At 40.3% G+C, this 17781-nt stretch overlaps 2 protein-coding genes across 3 annotated transcripts; both read right to left on the reverse strand.

Moving 5' to 3' along the window:
• Window positions 1–1554: 1554 nt before the first annotated feature.
• On the reverse strand, window positions 1555–5264 carry LOC115797389 (GTPase IMAP family member 1-like). Its single transcript, XM_030753953.1, has 2 exons — window positions 5149–5264; window positions 1555–3156 (listed from the first exon to the last, which is right to left on the reverse strand). The coding sequence occupies exons 1-2, from the start codon at window positions 5153–5155 to the stop codon at window positions 1613–1615; spliced, it is 1551 nt and encodes a 516-aa protein (XP_030609813.1). The 5' UTR covers window positions 5156–5264; the 3' UTR covers window positions 1555–1612.
• A 4222-nt stretch (window positions 5265–9486) lies between these two features.
• Window positions 9487–16999, reverse strand: LOC115797534 (GTPase IMAP family member 7-like). 2 transcript variants are annotated; one of them, XM_030754130.1, is made up of 2 exons: window positions 16929–16999; window positions 9487–10752 (listed from the first exon to the last, which is right to left on the reverse strand). In XM_030754130.1, exons 1-2 carry the CDS (start codon window positions 16933–16935, stop codon window positions 9743–9745), a joined length of 1017 nt encoding a protein of 338 aa, XP_030609990.1. In that variant the 5' UTR covers window positions 16936–16999; the 3' UTR covers window positions 9487–9742. The 2 variants fall into 2 exon arrangements, with proteins under 2 accessions (XP_030609990.1, XP_030609989.1); XM_030754129.1 differs by having other exon boundaries at window positions 16890–16998.
• Window positions 17000–17781: the final 782 nt, after the last annotated feature.

Raw genomic sequence — 17781 nt, forward strand, 5'->3', positions numbered from 1 at the left:
CTAGTTTTATCTCACATGCCCTGCATTTAGGTCCAGCCCTGCCAGCCACACAGCAAAACCCTGATAGGTAGAAAGTTTGATCCTAAGTAACTGAAACAACATTTGGATAAAAAGGGCCATTTGTTGAAAGAGTCCTACTTATACCGGGGTTTGTAGATTCTGGCAGTGTTCCTCATTTATAGGCTGGAAGCAAAAAAACAAACAAAAACAAAAAAACACTTCCACAAAGGATACACCTGTGCATCCACAATTACAGCCCCTCCAGTAGTGATGGTAAGATGAAGCTTTTCATTCAATCGGTGAACCCATCGGCTGAGGCTCTACTGCGTCATCAAGTGGACAGTAGAGGTAAAACAGGCAGAGGGAAAATGACCACACCCCGTGGCTTTGGTGTGTGAGGCTTTGAACTGAACGAATGACGTTTGTGATGCCAATACTTAAATTCTGAACTTATTAATATGGTGTGTGTCTTTATCATAGGTGGTGGGGTCAAAGGGAAAGTGGAAACAAATTGGGAAGAGAGCTGTGAAATGAATGTAACTGATTTACTTAGTTTGTAACTGTGTTTATGTCACCAGGGACAATTTTTTTTTAGATGATTACGCCTGCTTTAGAAAATACCCTTTCACAGGGCACAGCTGAGGTACTGAGAACAGCAACAGCAGATTTATAAAAGGTGGGATGTACATTTACAGTTTACATTTTTCCTTCCCAATAATCCAGAGGGTTCTCTGATCTTCCAATGTTTGGTTCAACCAGGTACAAGGTGACAGGTTGTCACATTTATTAATATTGCACTGCTTATTATTAGTAATAATTTATTACTATTTATTATTATTTATTACTACCAGACAGGTGAAAACCTCCTCTTTCCACTTGGTTCCATCTCCAAAAACCAGCTCGCACAGATTGCAAACAGTCCCAAAACCCACAAAGCATTATGTTTTGACACAGGCTTCGAATCCTCGACACAGAAGGACACTTCACTACCCTCCAGCATGCTTCCTCATTCCTGCCCTCCAGATGCATTTTAGGAACTAAGACATCCTTCCCCTTGACGTACTGAGGAGGTTGATTTTTTCAGTCACAGGCAGGAGGATGAGGGCAGAGGAGACGAGTAGGCACAGATTAGTGAAATAAGTTTCCTGTTTCCTTTAGATGATTTTCTTTTTTAAAAAAGGAAGATATAGTAACTTTGATCAGCTCGAGATACTCTGACATCACCATACGAAGCGTTAAAGTTTAACATAGTTTCACACTGAAAAAAAAAAAAGAAATTCAGACTGAATTTCAGACACTGCTTCTTTCAAAATTGCAGGACAGTTTTTTCCAAGTCTTTAATGTATGTAAAGGCAAACATTTTAGCAGAAATGTTTCAGCTTTCACAGATTTGAAATATTTCATTATAGTTTTGTGGGATGAGACATTTTAAAAGAGGAATATGCATAATGCCAGGAAAAAAGAAGAAACTGTGAACTGATCTGATTTTCTTTAACAGCTTTTTTATTTTATAGCATACACTAAACATCATAGGAATATGGACAATAAGCAATGATTAAGTTACTTTTATGAATCACTCACTTCAGCAGAAATTTTGTAATTATAGTTTAATTCATTGTATGCAACAACTTTCAGCTACTTTAGCAACTACATCCATCACTTGTGCTGCTCCCTCCATTGCCTCTGCAACGACTTCAGCTGCTCCTTCTACTGCTTCCATTTCCACTCCTTCAACTGACATTTCTGCCACGCCCTCGACTGCTGCTGCTATTGAATCAGCTCCTCCTGCTGCTTCAGCGGCTGCCTCCTCTGCTGCTAACAGCAGCGCCCCGTCTATTTCTTCTTCAACTGCTGTTGTCAACGCAGCTGTTCCTTCTCCTTCTGCTGGTACTGCTCCATCAACTGCTTCTCCTTCTGCTGCTTCTTCTGATGTTTCTCCTTCCTCGTCTCCTGCTGCCACTTCTGTTTCTGTAGTTGATAAAGCATCAGTAGTTTCAGTTTCTTCTGTTGATTCCCCTTCAAGTAGTTCCTCTGTTTCATCTTCTTCTTCTTCTTCTTCTTCTTCTTCCAATGTAGCTGCTTCATCTGTTATTGATGGGCTCACATCCTCTTCTTTCGTGTCTGCATTTGTTGTCCTAAAAAAATTTGCCAGTTTTGAGAAGACATCAGCTGCTGTTCTCGCCCTTGTTGCTCTTTTTTCTGCTGCTGCTTCTTTTGTCGGTGCTCCTTCCTTTGGTGTGGATGCTGCATGTGTTATTGCTTTTCCAGTTGCTGTCCCCACAGTTTCTCTTCTCCTCTTTCCTACTGCCTGTTTGATTGCACTGACTCCTTTCACAGCAAGAAGTACAGGTCCAGCAATCTCAGATCCACCAAGCATAGCTGCAATCAGCAGCCCTTTACCTGCAATGCGTGCAAATTTGGCCACACAATGTTTAAGGACGACGGTTTTAGCTTTCTTTCTGGCTTCTGGAGACACAGTTCCTGATGCTTGTCTGATGCGCTCTTCCTCATTCTGTATTTCTGCCTCCACTGCTTGTAGTAACTCATTAGTGTAATAACCCCCTTTGTTTGTCGTCACTATGTTGTCAATGGTTTTGAGCAGCTTTTCCACCTGGAACTTGTTGCTCCTGTATTCATTCTTTGGCTTATTTTTCCAGTATTTGTTATCTATCACGTGGCAACGGCCCCCACACTTCTGAACAAGTTCAACCAGACATTCACTCTGACTGACAAACTCTTCAATCTTCATTCTCTCTGGCAACTGGTCACCGTGAGTGAAGAGAATTGTGGCATATTTTAAAACCTCCTCAGAGAAATACTGGAATATGTTTTGGATGACGGCCTTTTCATGATCTGTGAATTTCTCCACTTTAAGCACGAGGATAAAGGCATGAGGCCCAGGAGCGCACTCTACAATGCACTGAAGTATGTTGGACGTCACGTCCTCTTCTGATCTGCTCGTGTCAAAGAAGCCTGGCGTGTCAATCAGGGTTATGAGTCTTCTGTTAATGAGTTTTGACTCTGCTTGGCAGATGCTCGTCTCTGAGAGAGGCGAATGGCTCATCTGGAACATGTTTCCTCCAAGTAAAGTGTTTCCAAGGCTGCTTTTTCCAGCTCCGGTTTTCCCGAGGAGGACAATCCTGCATGTTGGTGATGCTAGAAAAAAAAAAGAAGTTTCAGATGAACTTTTTATTTGTTCATTTTGTTTATTCTCTAACATTGTAACTGGTATCAGTGAGTACTCTTATTTTTCAGCTCTATTGCACACAGCCAGATACATTAACATAACATGAATGACAGCCTCAGCCAGCAATCATATTAGACTCTGCTCACTATCTGTAAAAGTACGTTATCTATGACTCTGTCAACTTTATAGTGCAAATTCAAAGTTCACAGAAACTGGAACAAGCAATTTTGGACTTTATATTCTTAGACCATACCCCCTCATATCACGATCTAGATTATCAGCTACAAGAGCCTATAATATCTGCACATAATATATATGAACTGTATGTCTGCCACCTTCAAGGGTATAGAAAGATTTCTATCACACATCAGAGAGACACTAAAGGAAAAATGGCATTTGTTTAGGACCATAACAAATAAGGTGAGCAGAGAAAATCAAGCAGTATGTAAAAGAGCATGCACAGAAAGGCATCGCCATGTGGAGCCATTTCATGTTTTTAGCTCAGTGGAGAAAAATAATACTAGAATGAAGCATGGAGGAGGAAACATCTTGGGATCAGATTTATCTCAATCGTATTGCACAACCACTTCTTGTTTAGATCTGTTTGTTTTATTAATCTTGAAAGAATATGACATAATCTCACCCCTGATCACTGCTTTTACTGTTTCCCAAAGAAGGGAAGGGGAGATGTTATCCTTTTTGTTAAATTTAATAAAGTCATAAATGTTGGGGGGATATCAGTTCACAAAAGGCTTTGTCAGCTAGTAGGTTTCTGTCCACTTTCCAAGGGGGTGTTCCAGATTACAAGAAGGAAATGTAAAATCTAGTAGTACAGGGGCATGATCTGATTTAACTATGGTTGAACACTCAACATTTGTGACAAAGGGAAGTAGGATTTTGTCAATAAAGAAATAATCAATTCTACTATAGGACTACTGGGGAGAAGAAAGAAAAGACTTTACCTTGTGGGAATAATAACTGCCAGGGGTCAATGCTTCCAATTTGTTCCATAAAAGCTGATGTTCATTTGACTATTTTTGAGGGGTTTGTAGATTTCGGATTAGAACGATCCAAAGCAGGATTAATTACACAATTTAGATCCCCTCCAAAAATTAATTGTTGTGAGTTCAAATCTGGAATCAGTGAGATCATTTTTGCCGTAAATTCTTCATCATCCCAATTTGGGGTGTAAATATTAATCAAAATGACTGGCCTATGGTAGAGTAACCCAGAAATCATTATAAATTGCCCCTGTGGGTCTGAGATAACAGTGGTTACGCTACACTGGATTTTTTCCAGTTCCACGTATTTTGGAGTCCAGACCTGAATGGAGCACATGACCTACCCAACCTTTTTTGAGTCTAACTTGACCTTTCCTGAAGAAATGCAACATCACATTTCAAGTACTTCAGATGATTGAATATTCTGGCTCTTTTTACAGGTCCATTCAAGCCTTTTACATTCCAGCTCTCCATGCATTATTTTTACTGTTCTCCAAAAAGAATGGGAAAATGTGCAAATAGTGTTTGAATAGTTGTAACAAAGTGCATAGTTTCTTTGCACAACCACTTCATAATGTATCAAATAGTTACAGGCGTATCCATATTCTTCACTATCTATCTGAATCATCTTTGTGGATAGTTATTAAATAACCTGAGACTGGGATAGAAACTACTGCAGATTTTTAAGCAAGCAGAAGCAACAAAAAAGGAATACATCAGTGAATTTATTGTTTTTATTTTTCCTGACTTATCAATACAATTTTAGTTGCAATACCACAAATAAAATTAGTATTGCTTTTTTTTTTTTTAAATTTACAAAACAGTGGTTATGTAGAAATAATTTAAACTTTTCTTAATATAGATTTATGGGTATCGCATGATTAGTAGTGTAATTGCAAAAGCACATAGACTTTATAATAATCAGATAACAGATCAGATAATCAGATAATCTTAACTTACCGTCCATGCTGACAAAAAAGAAGTGCAATGAGGTGAAGTGCAATGGTTGGATACACAGGTGAATCTAAGTGCTAAGTCTTAATGTCTCTTACTTATCTGTGCATGTTAGAGGTTGCTTCTGCTTTTGCTTTCATACTTATACTGATCAGCTTCTTATTGGCTGCCAGATGCTGACCAGCATTAACCTGTGAATGCAGGATGAGATGTAATTCAGTCGTATCTCATCACTCAGGCCCATCATGGTCCCACTGCTGCTTCCAGTCACCAAACATAGGGGTACATCCCAGCCACTGCATGTTTATGTATTTATTTATGGCAAATGCATGTCTGAGCCTTCTTTCTAGAGTATTAGCTGCATTTTATACTATACTACACCAACAGAATATGCTGGTGTTGGCAGTGACTTATGTTTGTGACAGGAAAATATAGACAAGTATTTATCTTTTATTCTAACCATATGTTTGATTCAGTATTTAACCTTGCATAGTATTAAAATGTAATATGTAGCCTGCTTGTGACTAATGTTGAATTTGTTTTCATCTTAAATGGAAAGTTTGGATGCATCGAAGTGAAGTGATGGTTGTCTCACACCCCAACCCACCCAACATGTGTGAGTACCAGATACAAAACTTCCTGTGGTGTTCAGATAAGGTCTCTAGGCAGAATAGGTTATGGACTGTATAAATAGTGTTCAGAGGAACAGCCCGATGAGCAGTTCATTAAATCAACCCTCAAAGTGACTGTTTGCAAATTATTTAATCCAGATCATTTCATTTGGTCAATGTTTAACACCGTCTACAGGAATTTGTTCCTAACAGTTTGTATTCCATATTATATACCCAGCTTCACTGGAACCAGAACAAATCATGTAACACAGATACTAGCACCCATGTCAACATAAAACTTATTTCAGATGACTGTTGATGAGCAACTGAAGTATTTGGCTGACAAAAAAATATTCATATTCAAATATTCATAATATCCCGAAATTGCCGTATAGGTGAAAGTTCAAAGTAACTTGGACAACTGAACCTGCTGAAGTTCACTGCAGCTTTCACAACCATAAACAATGATAATATAGATGCATTGATTAAAAGAATTCCCTTATATAAGCCAGTCTCTTCATCTTGAAACAGCGTGTTTGACTAAGACTGATAATAAAACCAGAGATAACACATGTATTTAAAGCTGAAGTCAAATAAAATGGGTGACCAAATATGCAATGACCAAGATTTTAAAGGATTAACTTTCTGGGTGTCCACATCAGTAATGATCTCACCGGGATATTAAACATTACGAAGCTGGTGAACAATGTGTTCTAAGACCATGCAGGAAATTTGTTAAGCTCCTAAGTTTTCTCATGAGCGTATATTACCATGTCCATCTATAAAGTCTTCAATGGCTGATACTCTAATTAATCCTTTGATTTTTATAAACTTTGGATGCAAACCAAAAGTGAAATATGACTTGATGATAATGTGAAATAGTGTCAACATAAAGTGGGGTGTGCCCACATATCTGCTTAAGTAAGTTAGTCTGGTCAGTTAATATTTTACAAACAGCATCTTGTATAACAGGATCATTCAGGGGGCAAATAATGATAAATGTCTAGTGTTGCAAAGGCTCTCTGGTTCAGATATTTAGACTCAAAGCACCTGTTGTTCAGAGAGATTGTCAAGTTTCATCCATCTGAGCTGTAAAAAAATACCCCAGATGTCACTCTTTGAGCCAGAAATTTGACAGCTTTTCCTAGAGTGAGCTCAAATACAACAAAGTAAAAATATTTTTAAATTTTATACTACTGTACAGATGCTACAAATTTTTGTACATTGATGGTCAAATTTGACCTTTTTCTATTCAGATGTGTTTTAGATCTGCCAGCGTGGGTCAAATCAAGAAAAATGGTGATCTTAAGGAATCTTGAAACTGTGAAACCTCACATGACATGTCTGTGTCCTTTTATTGGACTGTTGTGACAGAGTACAAAGGGGACTTTGACACTATCATGAGAATTGTCTTTGGTGCCACCACATCTGAGAACCAAACAAAGGGGACCAAAACAATACCAAGTAGGAGTCCGTCATCCATCCATCCATCCATCCATCCATCCATGTGTGGATCATGGGGCAGCAGTCCAAGCAGAGACAACCAGACTTCCCTCTCCCCAGCCATTCATATGAATGGGTGAGTGTGTCTAAACCTTTGACTGTATAGAAAAAACAGAAACAAAACTCAAATGCTGCTGTTTAACACACATACAGTCTGATAAACATAGCAATATAGCATTACTTTTAGTCTTATGTAACACTGATTCCTGTTTTCTTGACACTTTTGAGTGTAGTGGAAAATGAAGCTGTTTTTGTGTTATGGTTCAACTGAGCTGCCTGCATTTTTCTTGGGAGTGCTTTTCTTAGTGTTGTTTGAAACAGAGCTGACTGCTGGATTTTTAGACTGCCAGAAGAGGTCGCCATCCATCTTCTCACAGTCTCTCAGTATATAAATTGCCACATGTGGCTTGCTACTAGTGAGGTTTTTGGACAACTCGTGGTAGTGTTTTTCAGCTTCTGCTACTCCTGATCCACTTATTCTTTAACCAGTAGTGAACACACAGAGGGTATTGTTGAGTCTGCAGTATTTTTAGATGTTATCACAACAATAACTTTGTAACCACTCATCCATTTCAGGGCCACAGCTGCATTATTTTCAGTGCAGTTATTTTTACAACAGCTTTACTGAAACATGCAGAATAGATGAATGACATCTCTGCCCATGCAAAACTGCTTCAGAGCTACTGGAAACTATGTACAGAAAGCAGAGACAGCTAAAGATGTCAATTAAATGCATCATCATAAAACAGTAAACAGTTAAATAAGACACATTTCACAAAGTCTTCAAGAAGTTCTGTTGGGCTTGTTAAGTAGAAAAAATGTTGAGACAAAATTGTGAAATTTGGCACATTGTTTATTTGTTCTCGATATGTGTGACATGACCTCAGCTTTGTCTTCCTCTGTACACTTCAGCTTGCATCTCACTTTTTTTTATAAGAGACCACTCCTGTTTGGCTTCAGTTTACTGGCTGTCTGTGAAATATAGAATGTTACAGCAATTAGATGTTCCCCTCTTAAGTTTAATAAAGTGAAAGAAAGGGTTGTGCCACTGTTATTACATATTTATTAACTCCATGTTTTGCCTCCAGGTCACTGAGGTGATCCTCCCAACAACTCCTCTCAGTACTATATAAACAAAAGTGACTTATCTTGATTTGTCTGCCTTGCTTTGTCAAACTAGTAAGACTTGTCTTTTGTGTCTAGGTCTTATGCACTGACACACTGACAATGGTTATGAATATATAACAGATATACAGGTTTGTGAGAGAAGAAAGGATTATGAGGGTGGTGGAATGTGACCTGGAAGAAATTCTCTTGAAAACGAAAATGAAAACAAAAAAAACAAAACAGCTTTATTATAACAGGTCAGTTTTAATGTCATTTTAGCTCCAGGGTATTTTACAGGCTTAATAACCACAATGAGATGCAGATAATAGTTGAGTACTTCCCATATGCATGTCTTTCCAGTATACTGGGTTTTCTCAGAATAATAGTGAAAGGTTGCACGTTCTATCTTTCATAAACAGAACTGAAAACATCTTTAAAGCCCACAGCTGTTTATTGATTACATACCTTGTAAAACTAGAAGTTATTTGAAAAAGTGCTAAACATACTAACTAATCTTTAAGCAAGACAATATAATGAAAAGTGTAGGATAAAACATTACACGTAATATAAATCATCAGATACCAAATCACTGCCTGGTATAACTACAAGGTGGAATTATTATTGTTTAACTGAAGAAACGATTAAATCCTATCATCAGTAGTTTTCATTGTCATAAGCACTACTAAAAGAGATATATGCATTTACATGTAACATGTGGCTTTTTCATTGAATTACAGTTTGATATCATCAGGTATAAATCGACCCATTCACACAGGTTCATATATGGTGGTCTAAGAATGTTTTAATAATTTCACTTCTCTGTGAAAATTACATTTTGATGATGTCGCAAATAGATATGTGCCTCCCTAACGATATATATATATATATATATATATATATATATATATATATATATATATATATATATATATATATATATATATATATATATATATATATATATATGTATGTATGTATGTATGTAAATTTATAGTAATTGGGCATTTTATAGGATCACAGCTGACAGAAATGATTAAGACATGAATACCAACAAATATATTGTTCACTTTTTTTACACCTGTGTTTATAATTGTACTTCCAAATAAAACAAAATTCAGGTTCATTAGGGAGGCACATTCATGCATCAGTACCTATAAATAGTATAAAGTACATTATTCTTGAAGAGTACCTCCAGTTCTGGTAAATTATTATAGTGCTTATATTTATTTGTAGCAAACTGCTGTCAGTGTTTGGCAACTACTAATTTTCCTTGAATAAAAATCTGAATAGTTCTTCCACCACCACTGTCTACATTTACATAAAAACAACAACTTGCTGCTTGCTCTTTTTACTGTCTACACTCTGTTTTTGCCATCATCCTATTTAGCAGCGTGGTCCAGTACAGCCTTAGCAGCTTTCTGTATTGCTTCTTGTGGACTTCCTGCTTCTTCAGCTGCGGCATATCCTAACCGACCTCCCTGTACTAACCCATTTTGAGCAGCCAGTGCAAGTGTTGCTCTCCCGCTGGTTGTTGAGACTAGTTCGTTAACACCTGAATGCTCATTTAGATTTATGACAGTTGATGTGACCATCTTTGCCACACCAAGAAAGGCTCCTAACAATACTCCTGTTGCCGTACCTGCAAATATAATTAGTAACTTGTTTACCAGTAATGTTTTAGCCTTGTCTCTAATCTCTTCCTGTGACATGTTTGCTGATGACTGTCGAATGTGCTCTTCCTCCACCTGCATTTCACTGTTTATTTTCTGAAGCATCTCATTGGTGTAGCAGCTTCCATTGTTTGCCTCAGTTATTTTGTCTACTGTCCTGAGTATCTCTGCCACTTGGAACTGATTGCTCCTGTAGTCATTTTCTTCGTTGTTTTTCCAGTATTTATTATCAATGACATGGCATCGGCCTCCACACTTCGCCACCAGATTTTTGAGCTCGTTGTTCTGACTGACAAAGTCCTCGATTTTCATGCCCTCTGGGAGCTGGTCACCATGAGTGAAGATGACTGCAGCATATTTCATAGCATCCTCAGAGAAATACTGCCATATTTTTTTGATTACATCTTGCTCCTGCTGCGTAAATTTCTCCACTTTGAGGACAATGAGAAAGGCATGAGGTCCAGGAGCACACATCGTGATACACCTCACTATCTCATCCCTGAGTAATGTCCCAGATGTGCACGTGTCAAAAACACTACAAGTGTCGATCAAACTGATGTTTCTCCCATTTACACACTTAGTTTCTAAACGAGACAGACTTCTTTCAGAAATGGATGAATGGCATACACTGAAGACATCCTCTCCCATTATAGTGTTAGCCAGGCTGCTTTTCCCAACGCCAGTTTTTCCAAGTAGCACAATCCTCCTTGAAATTAAAGCTGTAAGACAAGAAATACTTTGTGTAAATGAAGTGAACTGTCATTTTCAAGTTTTCTTGTTCTTATTAATTTATTTATTTCATTCTTTGGACTGCTCAATAATCTCATTATAATTTAGTTTTTTAGAGTAAATATAAATTTTCATAAAATTACCTGCTATTATTGCTGCATTCTTAATGCTTAAATAGGTAGTGCAGAGTTTCTGCAGATCCTTAAAGGTGAGAAGCAGAATCTTTAAATTAATGCAATATTTAACTGGGAACCATTACAATTTCTGAAGGTCATTTTAAATCCTGAAGGTCAGATGAGTTAAGGGAGAGAGTTGTGGACCAGTTGAAATTTATGGATGGACTTGAGAAGCAGATTGAAGTTAAAGTAATTAGTGTAACGAAGGCCTCAATGAGAATGGCAGCACTGTTGGTTGTGAGAGATGGGCAGAGATGATTAATGTTATCCAGAAGTATGAGGACTGAGTGACATTGCTGACCCAGGTGTTTAACCTGAGAGTCATCTTCCGGCGCCGCGCGAGCAGGCAGCCAGTTTCAGCAGCTCCGCACTAATTCTGTGTTTTTTCTCATTTTGTTTAGTATTAGATGTGTTTTTGTGTTTCTGTATCTTCTGCTCTTTTTCCTCATGAGGGAGCAGACTTTTTTCTGGAAAACTTTGTTTTTATTTACCCTTTTTATGGTGTTTATGTTTGGAGACTGCGAGAGTGGCCACGCTCCTATTGTTTACTCTCGGGACCAGCTGATCTCCATCGGGAGCTCCGCTGTGCCTACTCCTGCAGAACGACTCGATATTCCCCGCGAACTGAGAAGGAAGAGACGCGGGAGACGTGCGGGCATAGGTCGTCGTTGCCAGGGGAGAAGGTACAGGCCCGTCATCCCGTCCATCATCATGGGAAACGTGAGATCTCTTCCCAACAAAGTGGACGAGCTGGCGGCGCTAACGCGACATCAAAGGAGCTACCGGGAGAGCAGCCTCATGTGCCTGACGGAGACGTGGCTAACCGAGCTAACCCCGGACTCACACATAAACATGGACGGCTTTCATTTGATCCGTGCCGACAGAACCAAGGAGAGTGGTAAGAAGAGGGGCGGGGGTCTGGCTGTGTTTGTAAACGATAGATGGTGCAACTCCAGACATCTAACCATCAAAGAGACGCTCTGCAGTAAGGACATTGAACTGCTCGCTGTTGGTATGAGACCGTACTATCTTCCTCGGGAGTTTTCACATGTTATTGTGATAACTGTGTATGTGCCGCCCTCTGCTAACGCTGCTGCAGCCTGCGATGTCCTCCATGCTACTACCAGCAGACTCCAAACACAGCACCCACAGGCCCTCTTTCTGATCTCAGGGGACTTTAACCACGTCTCCCTGTCCTCCACTCTCCCCACCTTCACCCAGTATGTCACCTGCCACACCAGGAATACCAACACACTGGATCTACTGTATGCCAACATCAAGGAGGCATACAGCTCATCACCTCTGCCTCCCCTGGGGGGCTCAGATCACAACCTGGTTCATCTCCAGCCTGTGTACAAACCCTTGGTACACAGAGAACCAGTTGTGACACACACAGTGAAGAAATGGTCTGAGGAGACTGAAGAAGCTCTGAGAGACTGCTTTAGCTCCACTGTGTGGGAAGAGCTTTGTGCCCCTCATGGGGAGGACATCGACAGCATCACGGACTGCATCACTGATTACATCAATTTCTGCGTGGAAAACACTGTGCCCACCAGGAGGGTACGGTGTTTTTCAAACAACAAACCCTGGATCAACTCTGAAATAAAGGCTCTCCTGAAGGAGAAGAAGAGAGCCTTTAGATCAGGAAATAAGGAGGAGCTGAGAGCCGTGCAGAAGGATCTGAGAAGGAAAATCAGGGATGGAAAAAACATCTACAGGAAGAAGATGGAGGACCAGCTACAGCAGAGCAACATCAGTGGGGTTTGGAGGAGTTTGAACTCAATTTCAGGCCACAAACCAAGCCCTAGGGTTGTGGGAGACTTAGAGTGGGTTAACAACCTGAACCAGTTCTTTAACAGGTTTGACCAGCCACCCACCCCTCCCCCAGCCCAGTCACCCCTGCTGTCAGCCCCACCATCTTTAATGACTGCCAACCTTTCTTCTTCTTGGGACCTCACACCTCTCAGCTCTCAGCCATCCCCCCCCCCCTTCACTTCTGAGGACTCCATCTCACAACCCCCATCCCCCACCTCCATCTTGTCCCTCTCAACTCATCATGTGAGGAAGGAGCTACGTAAGATCAAGGTGCGAAAGGCTGCTGGTCCAGACGGCATCAGCTCCAGGCTCCTGAGGTGCTGCGCAGATCAGCTGTGTGGCATCATGGGATACATGTTCAACCTGAGCTTGAAGCTGGGGAAAGTACCACAACTGTGGAAGACCTCCTGTGTGGTACCGGTACCAAAGACCAAACATCCAAAGGATCTTAGCAGCTACAGGCCGGTCGCCCTGACATCGCATCTAATGAAGACCCTCGAGAGGCTGGTCCTCAACCAGCTACGCCTCATGGGGTCGTCTTCGTTGGACCCGCTGCAGTTCGCCTACCGGCCTGGCATCGGGGTGGATGACGCCATCATCTACCTCCTGCACCGAGCGCTGACCCACCTGGAGAAGCCTGGAAGCACTGTGAGGATCATGTTCTTTGATTTCTCCAGTGCTTTTAACACCATCCAGCCAGGACTTCTGAGAGACAAGCTGGAACTGGCAGGAGTGGACCACCACATCTCCGAGTGGATACTGGACTACCTCACTGACCGCCCACAGTACGTGAGGACACAGGGCTGTGTCTCTGACAGGCTGGTCTGCAGTACGGGGGCCCCACAGGGAACTGTGCTGGCACCGTTCCTCTTCACCCTCTACACTGCAGACTTCTCCATCAACTCCCCACGCTGCCATCTGCAGAAGTTCTCTGACGACTCTGCCATAGTTGGCCTCATCACAGGTGAGGATGACTCAGAGTACAGACAGTGGACTCAGGACTTTGTGGACTGGTGCCAGCGGAACCACCTCCTGATCAACGCCGCTAAAACCAAGGAGCTGGTGGTGGATTTCCGCAGGCGCAGACCCACCACACGGACACCGGTGAACATCCAGGGAGTGGACATTGAGATAGTGGACTCTTATAAGTACCTGGGTGTTCACCTAAACAATAAACTGGACTGGACTCATAACACTGATGCGCTCTACAGGAAGGGTCAGAGCAGACTCTACCTGCTGAGAAGGCTGAGGTCTTTTGGAGTGCAGGGGACACTCCTGAAGACCTTCTATGACTCTGTGGTGGCATCAGCCATCTTCTATGCAGCAGTATGTTGGAGCAGCAGCTTGTCTACAGCTGAGAGGAAGAGGATAGACAAGCTCATCAGGAAAGCCAGCTCTGTCCTAGGATGTCCTCTCAACTCAGTGCAGGTGGTGGGAGACAGAAGGACTCTGACAAAAATAACATCACTGATGGACAAGGTCTCCCATCCCATGCATAAAACTGTTGCTGAGCTGGAGAGCTCCTTCAGTGACAGACTGCTGCATCCTAAATGCACAAAGGAGCGTTACCGTAGGTCCTTCCTCCCAGCAGCTGTAAGACTTTATAACCATCACTGCTCCCAACAAAAACCACAATAACCTACACAATGTAGGATAATATATAATATACTGTAAATAGTCCGGCCTGTTAAGGTTCAACACACAGGCACATCATGTACATTGTATATAGTGTTATTATTATTAGTAGTATTAAGGTTAATATTGTTTGTTGATTTTATATATATTCTTTTCTTAATAGTGTGAATTATTATATCTTTATTTATATTTATAATAACTGCGGCTGCTGTTACACCCAAATTTCCCCTCTGTGGGAAAATAAAGGCTGTTTATTCTTCTTCTTCTTGACTAAGTGGATTTAGTGGCAGTGACGAGAATCTGTGCAGTCTGAGAAAATGGAGAACCAGGAGTTGATTTCCTGAAGGCAAACACAGAGGGAGGTGGGTGGGAGAGAGGAGATTTGGTTTGGTGGACAGGCAGACCCAGGTGTCATCAGCATAACAATGAAAATGTATATTAATTAAATATGAGCAACAGGTGGTAGACAGATGATAAACAGGAGAGGCCCTAGGACAGATCCTTGGGGAACGCCCAAGGCCTCTATGGTTCCAGCAGAGGCTAGTCTGTTGAGGAGGATGTTATAAGATGCTCTGTCAAAGGTCAGATCAAGAAGGATGAGAATGGTTATCAGTCCAGAATCAGCTGCCATGAGGAGTTCATTAGTGATTTTTACAATGGCTGTTTGTGGACAGAGAAGAGGGTGGAAACGACACCAGAACTGCTCATAAAGGTTTCTTAAGTATAGGATACAAACCAGATTGTTCTTTTGATCTGATCACAGCTTCAGGAAAAACAAATTAAATCATCAAAGTTATTATAATTTATCCCAAGAGGCACATGGATTTATGGTACTGAATATTGTGTCAGTTCATCCAATAGCTGTTGAGATATTTCAATCTGGACTAAACAAGTCCAACAATAAGTCTTTGCCATGTGTAATTAAAAAAAAAAAAAATGGCTCAGACAAATCAATTAGCAAACATGGTGAGGATCAGGTCTATGCTCAGCACTCATTTTTGCAACTAATTCATTGATTATCATAATTTAGATTGCTGATAAATCAGTTCTCTCAAAGCAGTGAGTGTAGTTTAGATACACCATCATTATAAACATAAATTAAGTGAAAGACCCAAATACATGTTGACAGGAGAGGCTGAAGCACTAAGTCTGCTACTTTGTTCATTCAAAATCCAGATTGCTCGTTTTGCAGCGATTAAATACATATAACCAAAATAACTCATTACAGTTTTATTGTTGTGAGTCTTGGAAAAAAGGAAATCTTGTTATTAATCAAATTAATGTTTAATTAAAAAGGGAATCACACTTTGTAACCCTAGTGTAGAAAGGAGCAGAGCACCTGTAACCATGACTGCACAAAATTTGAAGAAATGGAAAATTATCCTCATGTGTTAAGTTCATGATATAAAAATGCATTTTTAATCATGAATTCTCAACTCAACTCAGCTTTATTTATAAAGCACTTTAAAATCAAATGCAGTTGGCCAAAGTGCTGTGCACAACTAAGAACAAACAAGCAAAACACAGACATAAGATAAGGAAACAATTAAATAAATAAAAACCACAGCTAAGAAAATAAACAAAGAAAACCAACATCTCAAACTGAGTTAAAAGCCAGCAAAAAGAAATGTGTTTTAAGAGAGGACTTAATGCAGAGAGTGAGTCAGCCTGCCTAATGTGGAAGGGAAGATCGTTCCACAGTTTTGAGGCAGCAACTGAAAAAGCGCGGTCACCTCTGGACTTCCTCTTTGTCTTTGGGACAGCCAGCAGGGCCAGATCAGCTGACCTGAGTGAACGTGAAGGAACGTACAGGTGGAGCAGATCTGACAGATATGATGGGGCGAGGCCATGAAGACATTTAAAAACAAATAAAAGGAAATAAAATTCTGCATTTCCAGTGAAAATCCACAAGGAATACAGCAATGGCTGCAGATTCAGATGTGTACAACATACAGTTGTTTCCCTGTACTCCCTGTACGAAATACAGTCAGGTTTTTTTTTTTAAACGCATATTAATTTTCAGCTTTGACATGTCTTTTCATTCTTTCGCTCCTTTCTCCATCCTTCCTTTCAATCTGGTCTGTTTTTCTTCTCTTTTGTGTGTGTGTGTGTGTGTGTGTGTGTGTGGGGGGGGGGGGTTGTGGGTGCCTTGCCCGCAGTTTCGTGCGTTATTAACATGCATCGTTGCTCGTCATGGAGACTGCACACAGTGTGTGTGTGTGAGAGAGAGAGAGAGAGAGAGAGAGAGAGAGAGATATGGAGAGAGCACAGCCTGCCACTGAGATTTTCGCGCTGCGTGCGTGGATTCTTCACGGGCCTAAATCTGTTTGCCGATAACCCTCAAGCCAACAAACATCCCGGTGCTCCAGGTGACAAATTTGCTCTGTCGGATATTTTTAGCAATGGACTGAGTCATTATCATTGTCATTATTTTAATCATAATTTAACAATCCAGAGTTTGTCAAAAAACAAACAAACAAACAAACATTTAATTTAATTACCTATTTTTTCTCTTGTATTATGAAGTAAACACGACTGACCGTCCATGTTGTCGAAAAGAAATCACAGCAGTCACCGGGACCTCACGATCTCCTTGCTGCGTGTTTTTCCACCTGCTGCAGTTTGGCTGTACTTTCGTTTGCCACCGGTCTGACTTGTTGGTTGACACTGCATCTAAACAAAACAATGAGTAACACCTTAGCGTGCTCCAGTATAGTCGGAAAATATGTTAATACAAACCCTTGCAAACCCACAGCATATCACAGTATAAATGTCCACATTTTATATGTCAAAGCTGATGATGAAATTAACCTGTGTTGACTATTTTGTGTAATGTATAAGTGGTATCAGGGATGAAAATCAAAATCACATGTAAAATTGTTTCAAGCAGATGTGATAATAATAATAATTATCATCTACCGATCTATCTATAGATCGAGATATATAGGTATAAAAAGGTACATTGTGGTTTAAACTCTGACATGTTCCATGATTTTGATGCAAAAAAATTGCTTATGAAAAAAGAAAAAAAAAACAGTATTATTGGATTAGTATCATATTATTTGTGCTAAAAACTTCAAAAGTGTGAAACATAACAATCATAATGATGGAAGATTCTAGGTCACAGTGGGAGAGTGACGGTTGAATGTTTGCATTCTGTTTTTAGGGTGGAGTAAGTTGTTTCTGGGTAAGGCAAAACTATTTGCCAACTGTACAAGTACAACGACTTAAACAATCACAGCCTCGAGTTTGAGGTGTGGTCAAATAACAATAGTTACTATTTTATGAAACCATATAAATTTATTTGCAAACCACTAATAGCATATTTTCCCCTGTGATTGTACTTTTCCTCAAAGGTTGAAGCCGGTGGGTAGCCCTGTCACCTCTCGGCAA

The sequence above is a fragment of the Archocentrus centrarchus genome, chromosome 18 (assembly GCF_007364275.1).
Source record: "Archocentrus centrarchus isolate MPI-CPG fArcCen1 chromosome 18, fArcCen1, whole genome shotgun sequence".
Lineage (NCBI taxonomy): Eukaryota > Metazoa > Chordata > Actinopteri > Cichliformes > Cichlidae > Archocentrus > Archocentrus centrarchus.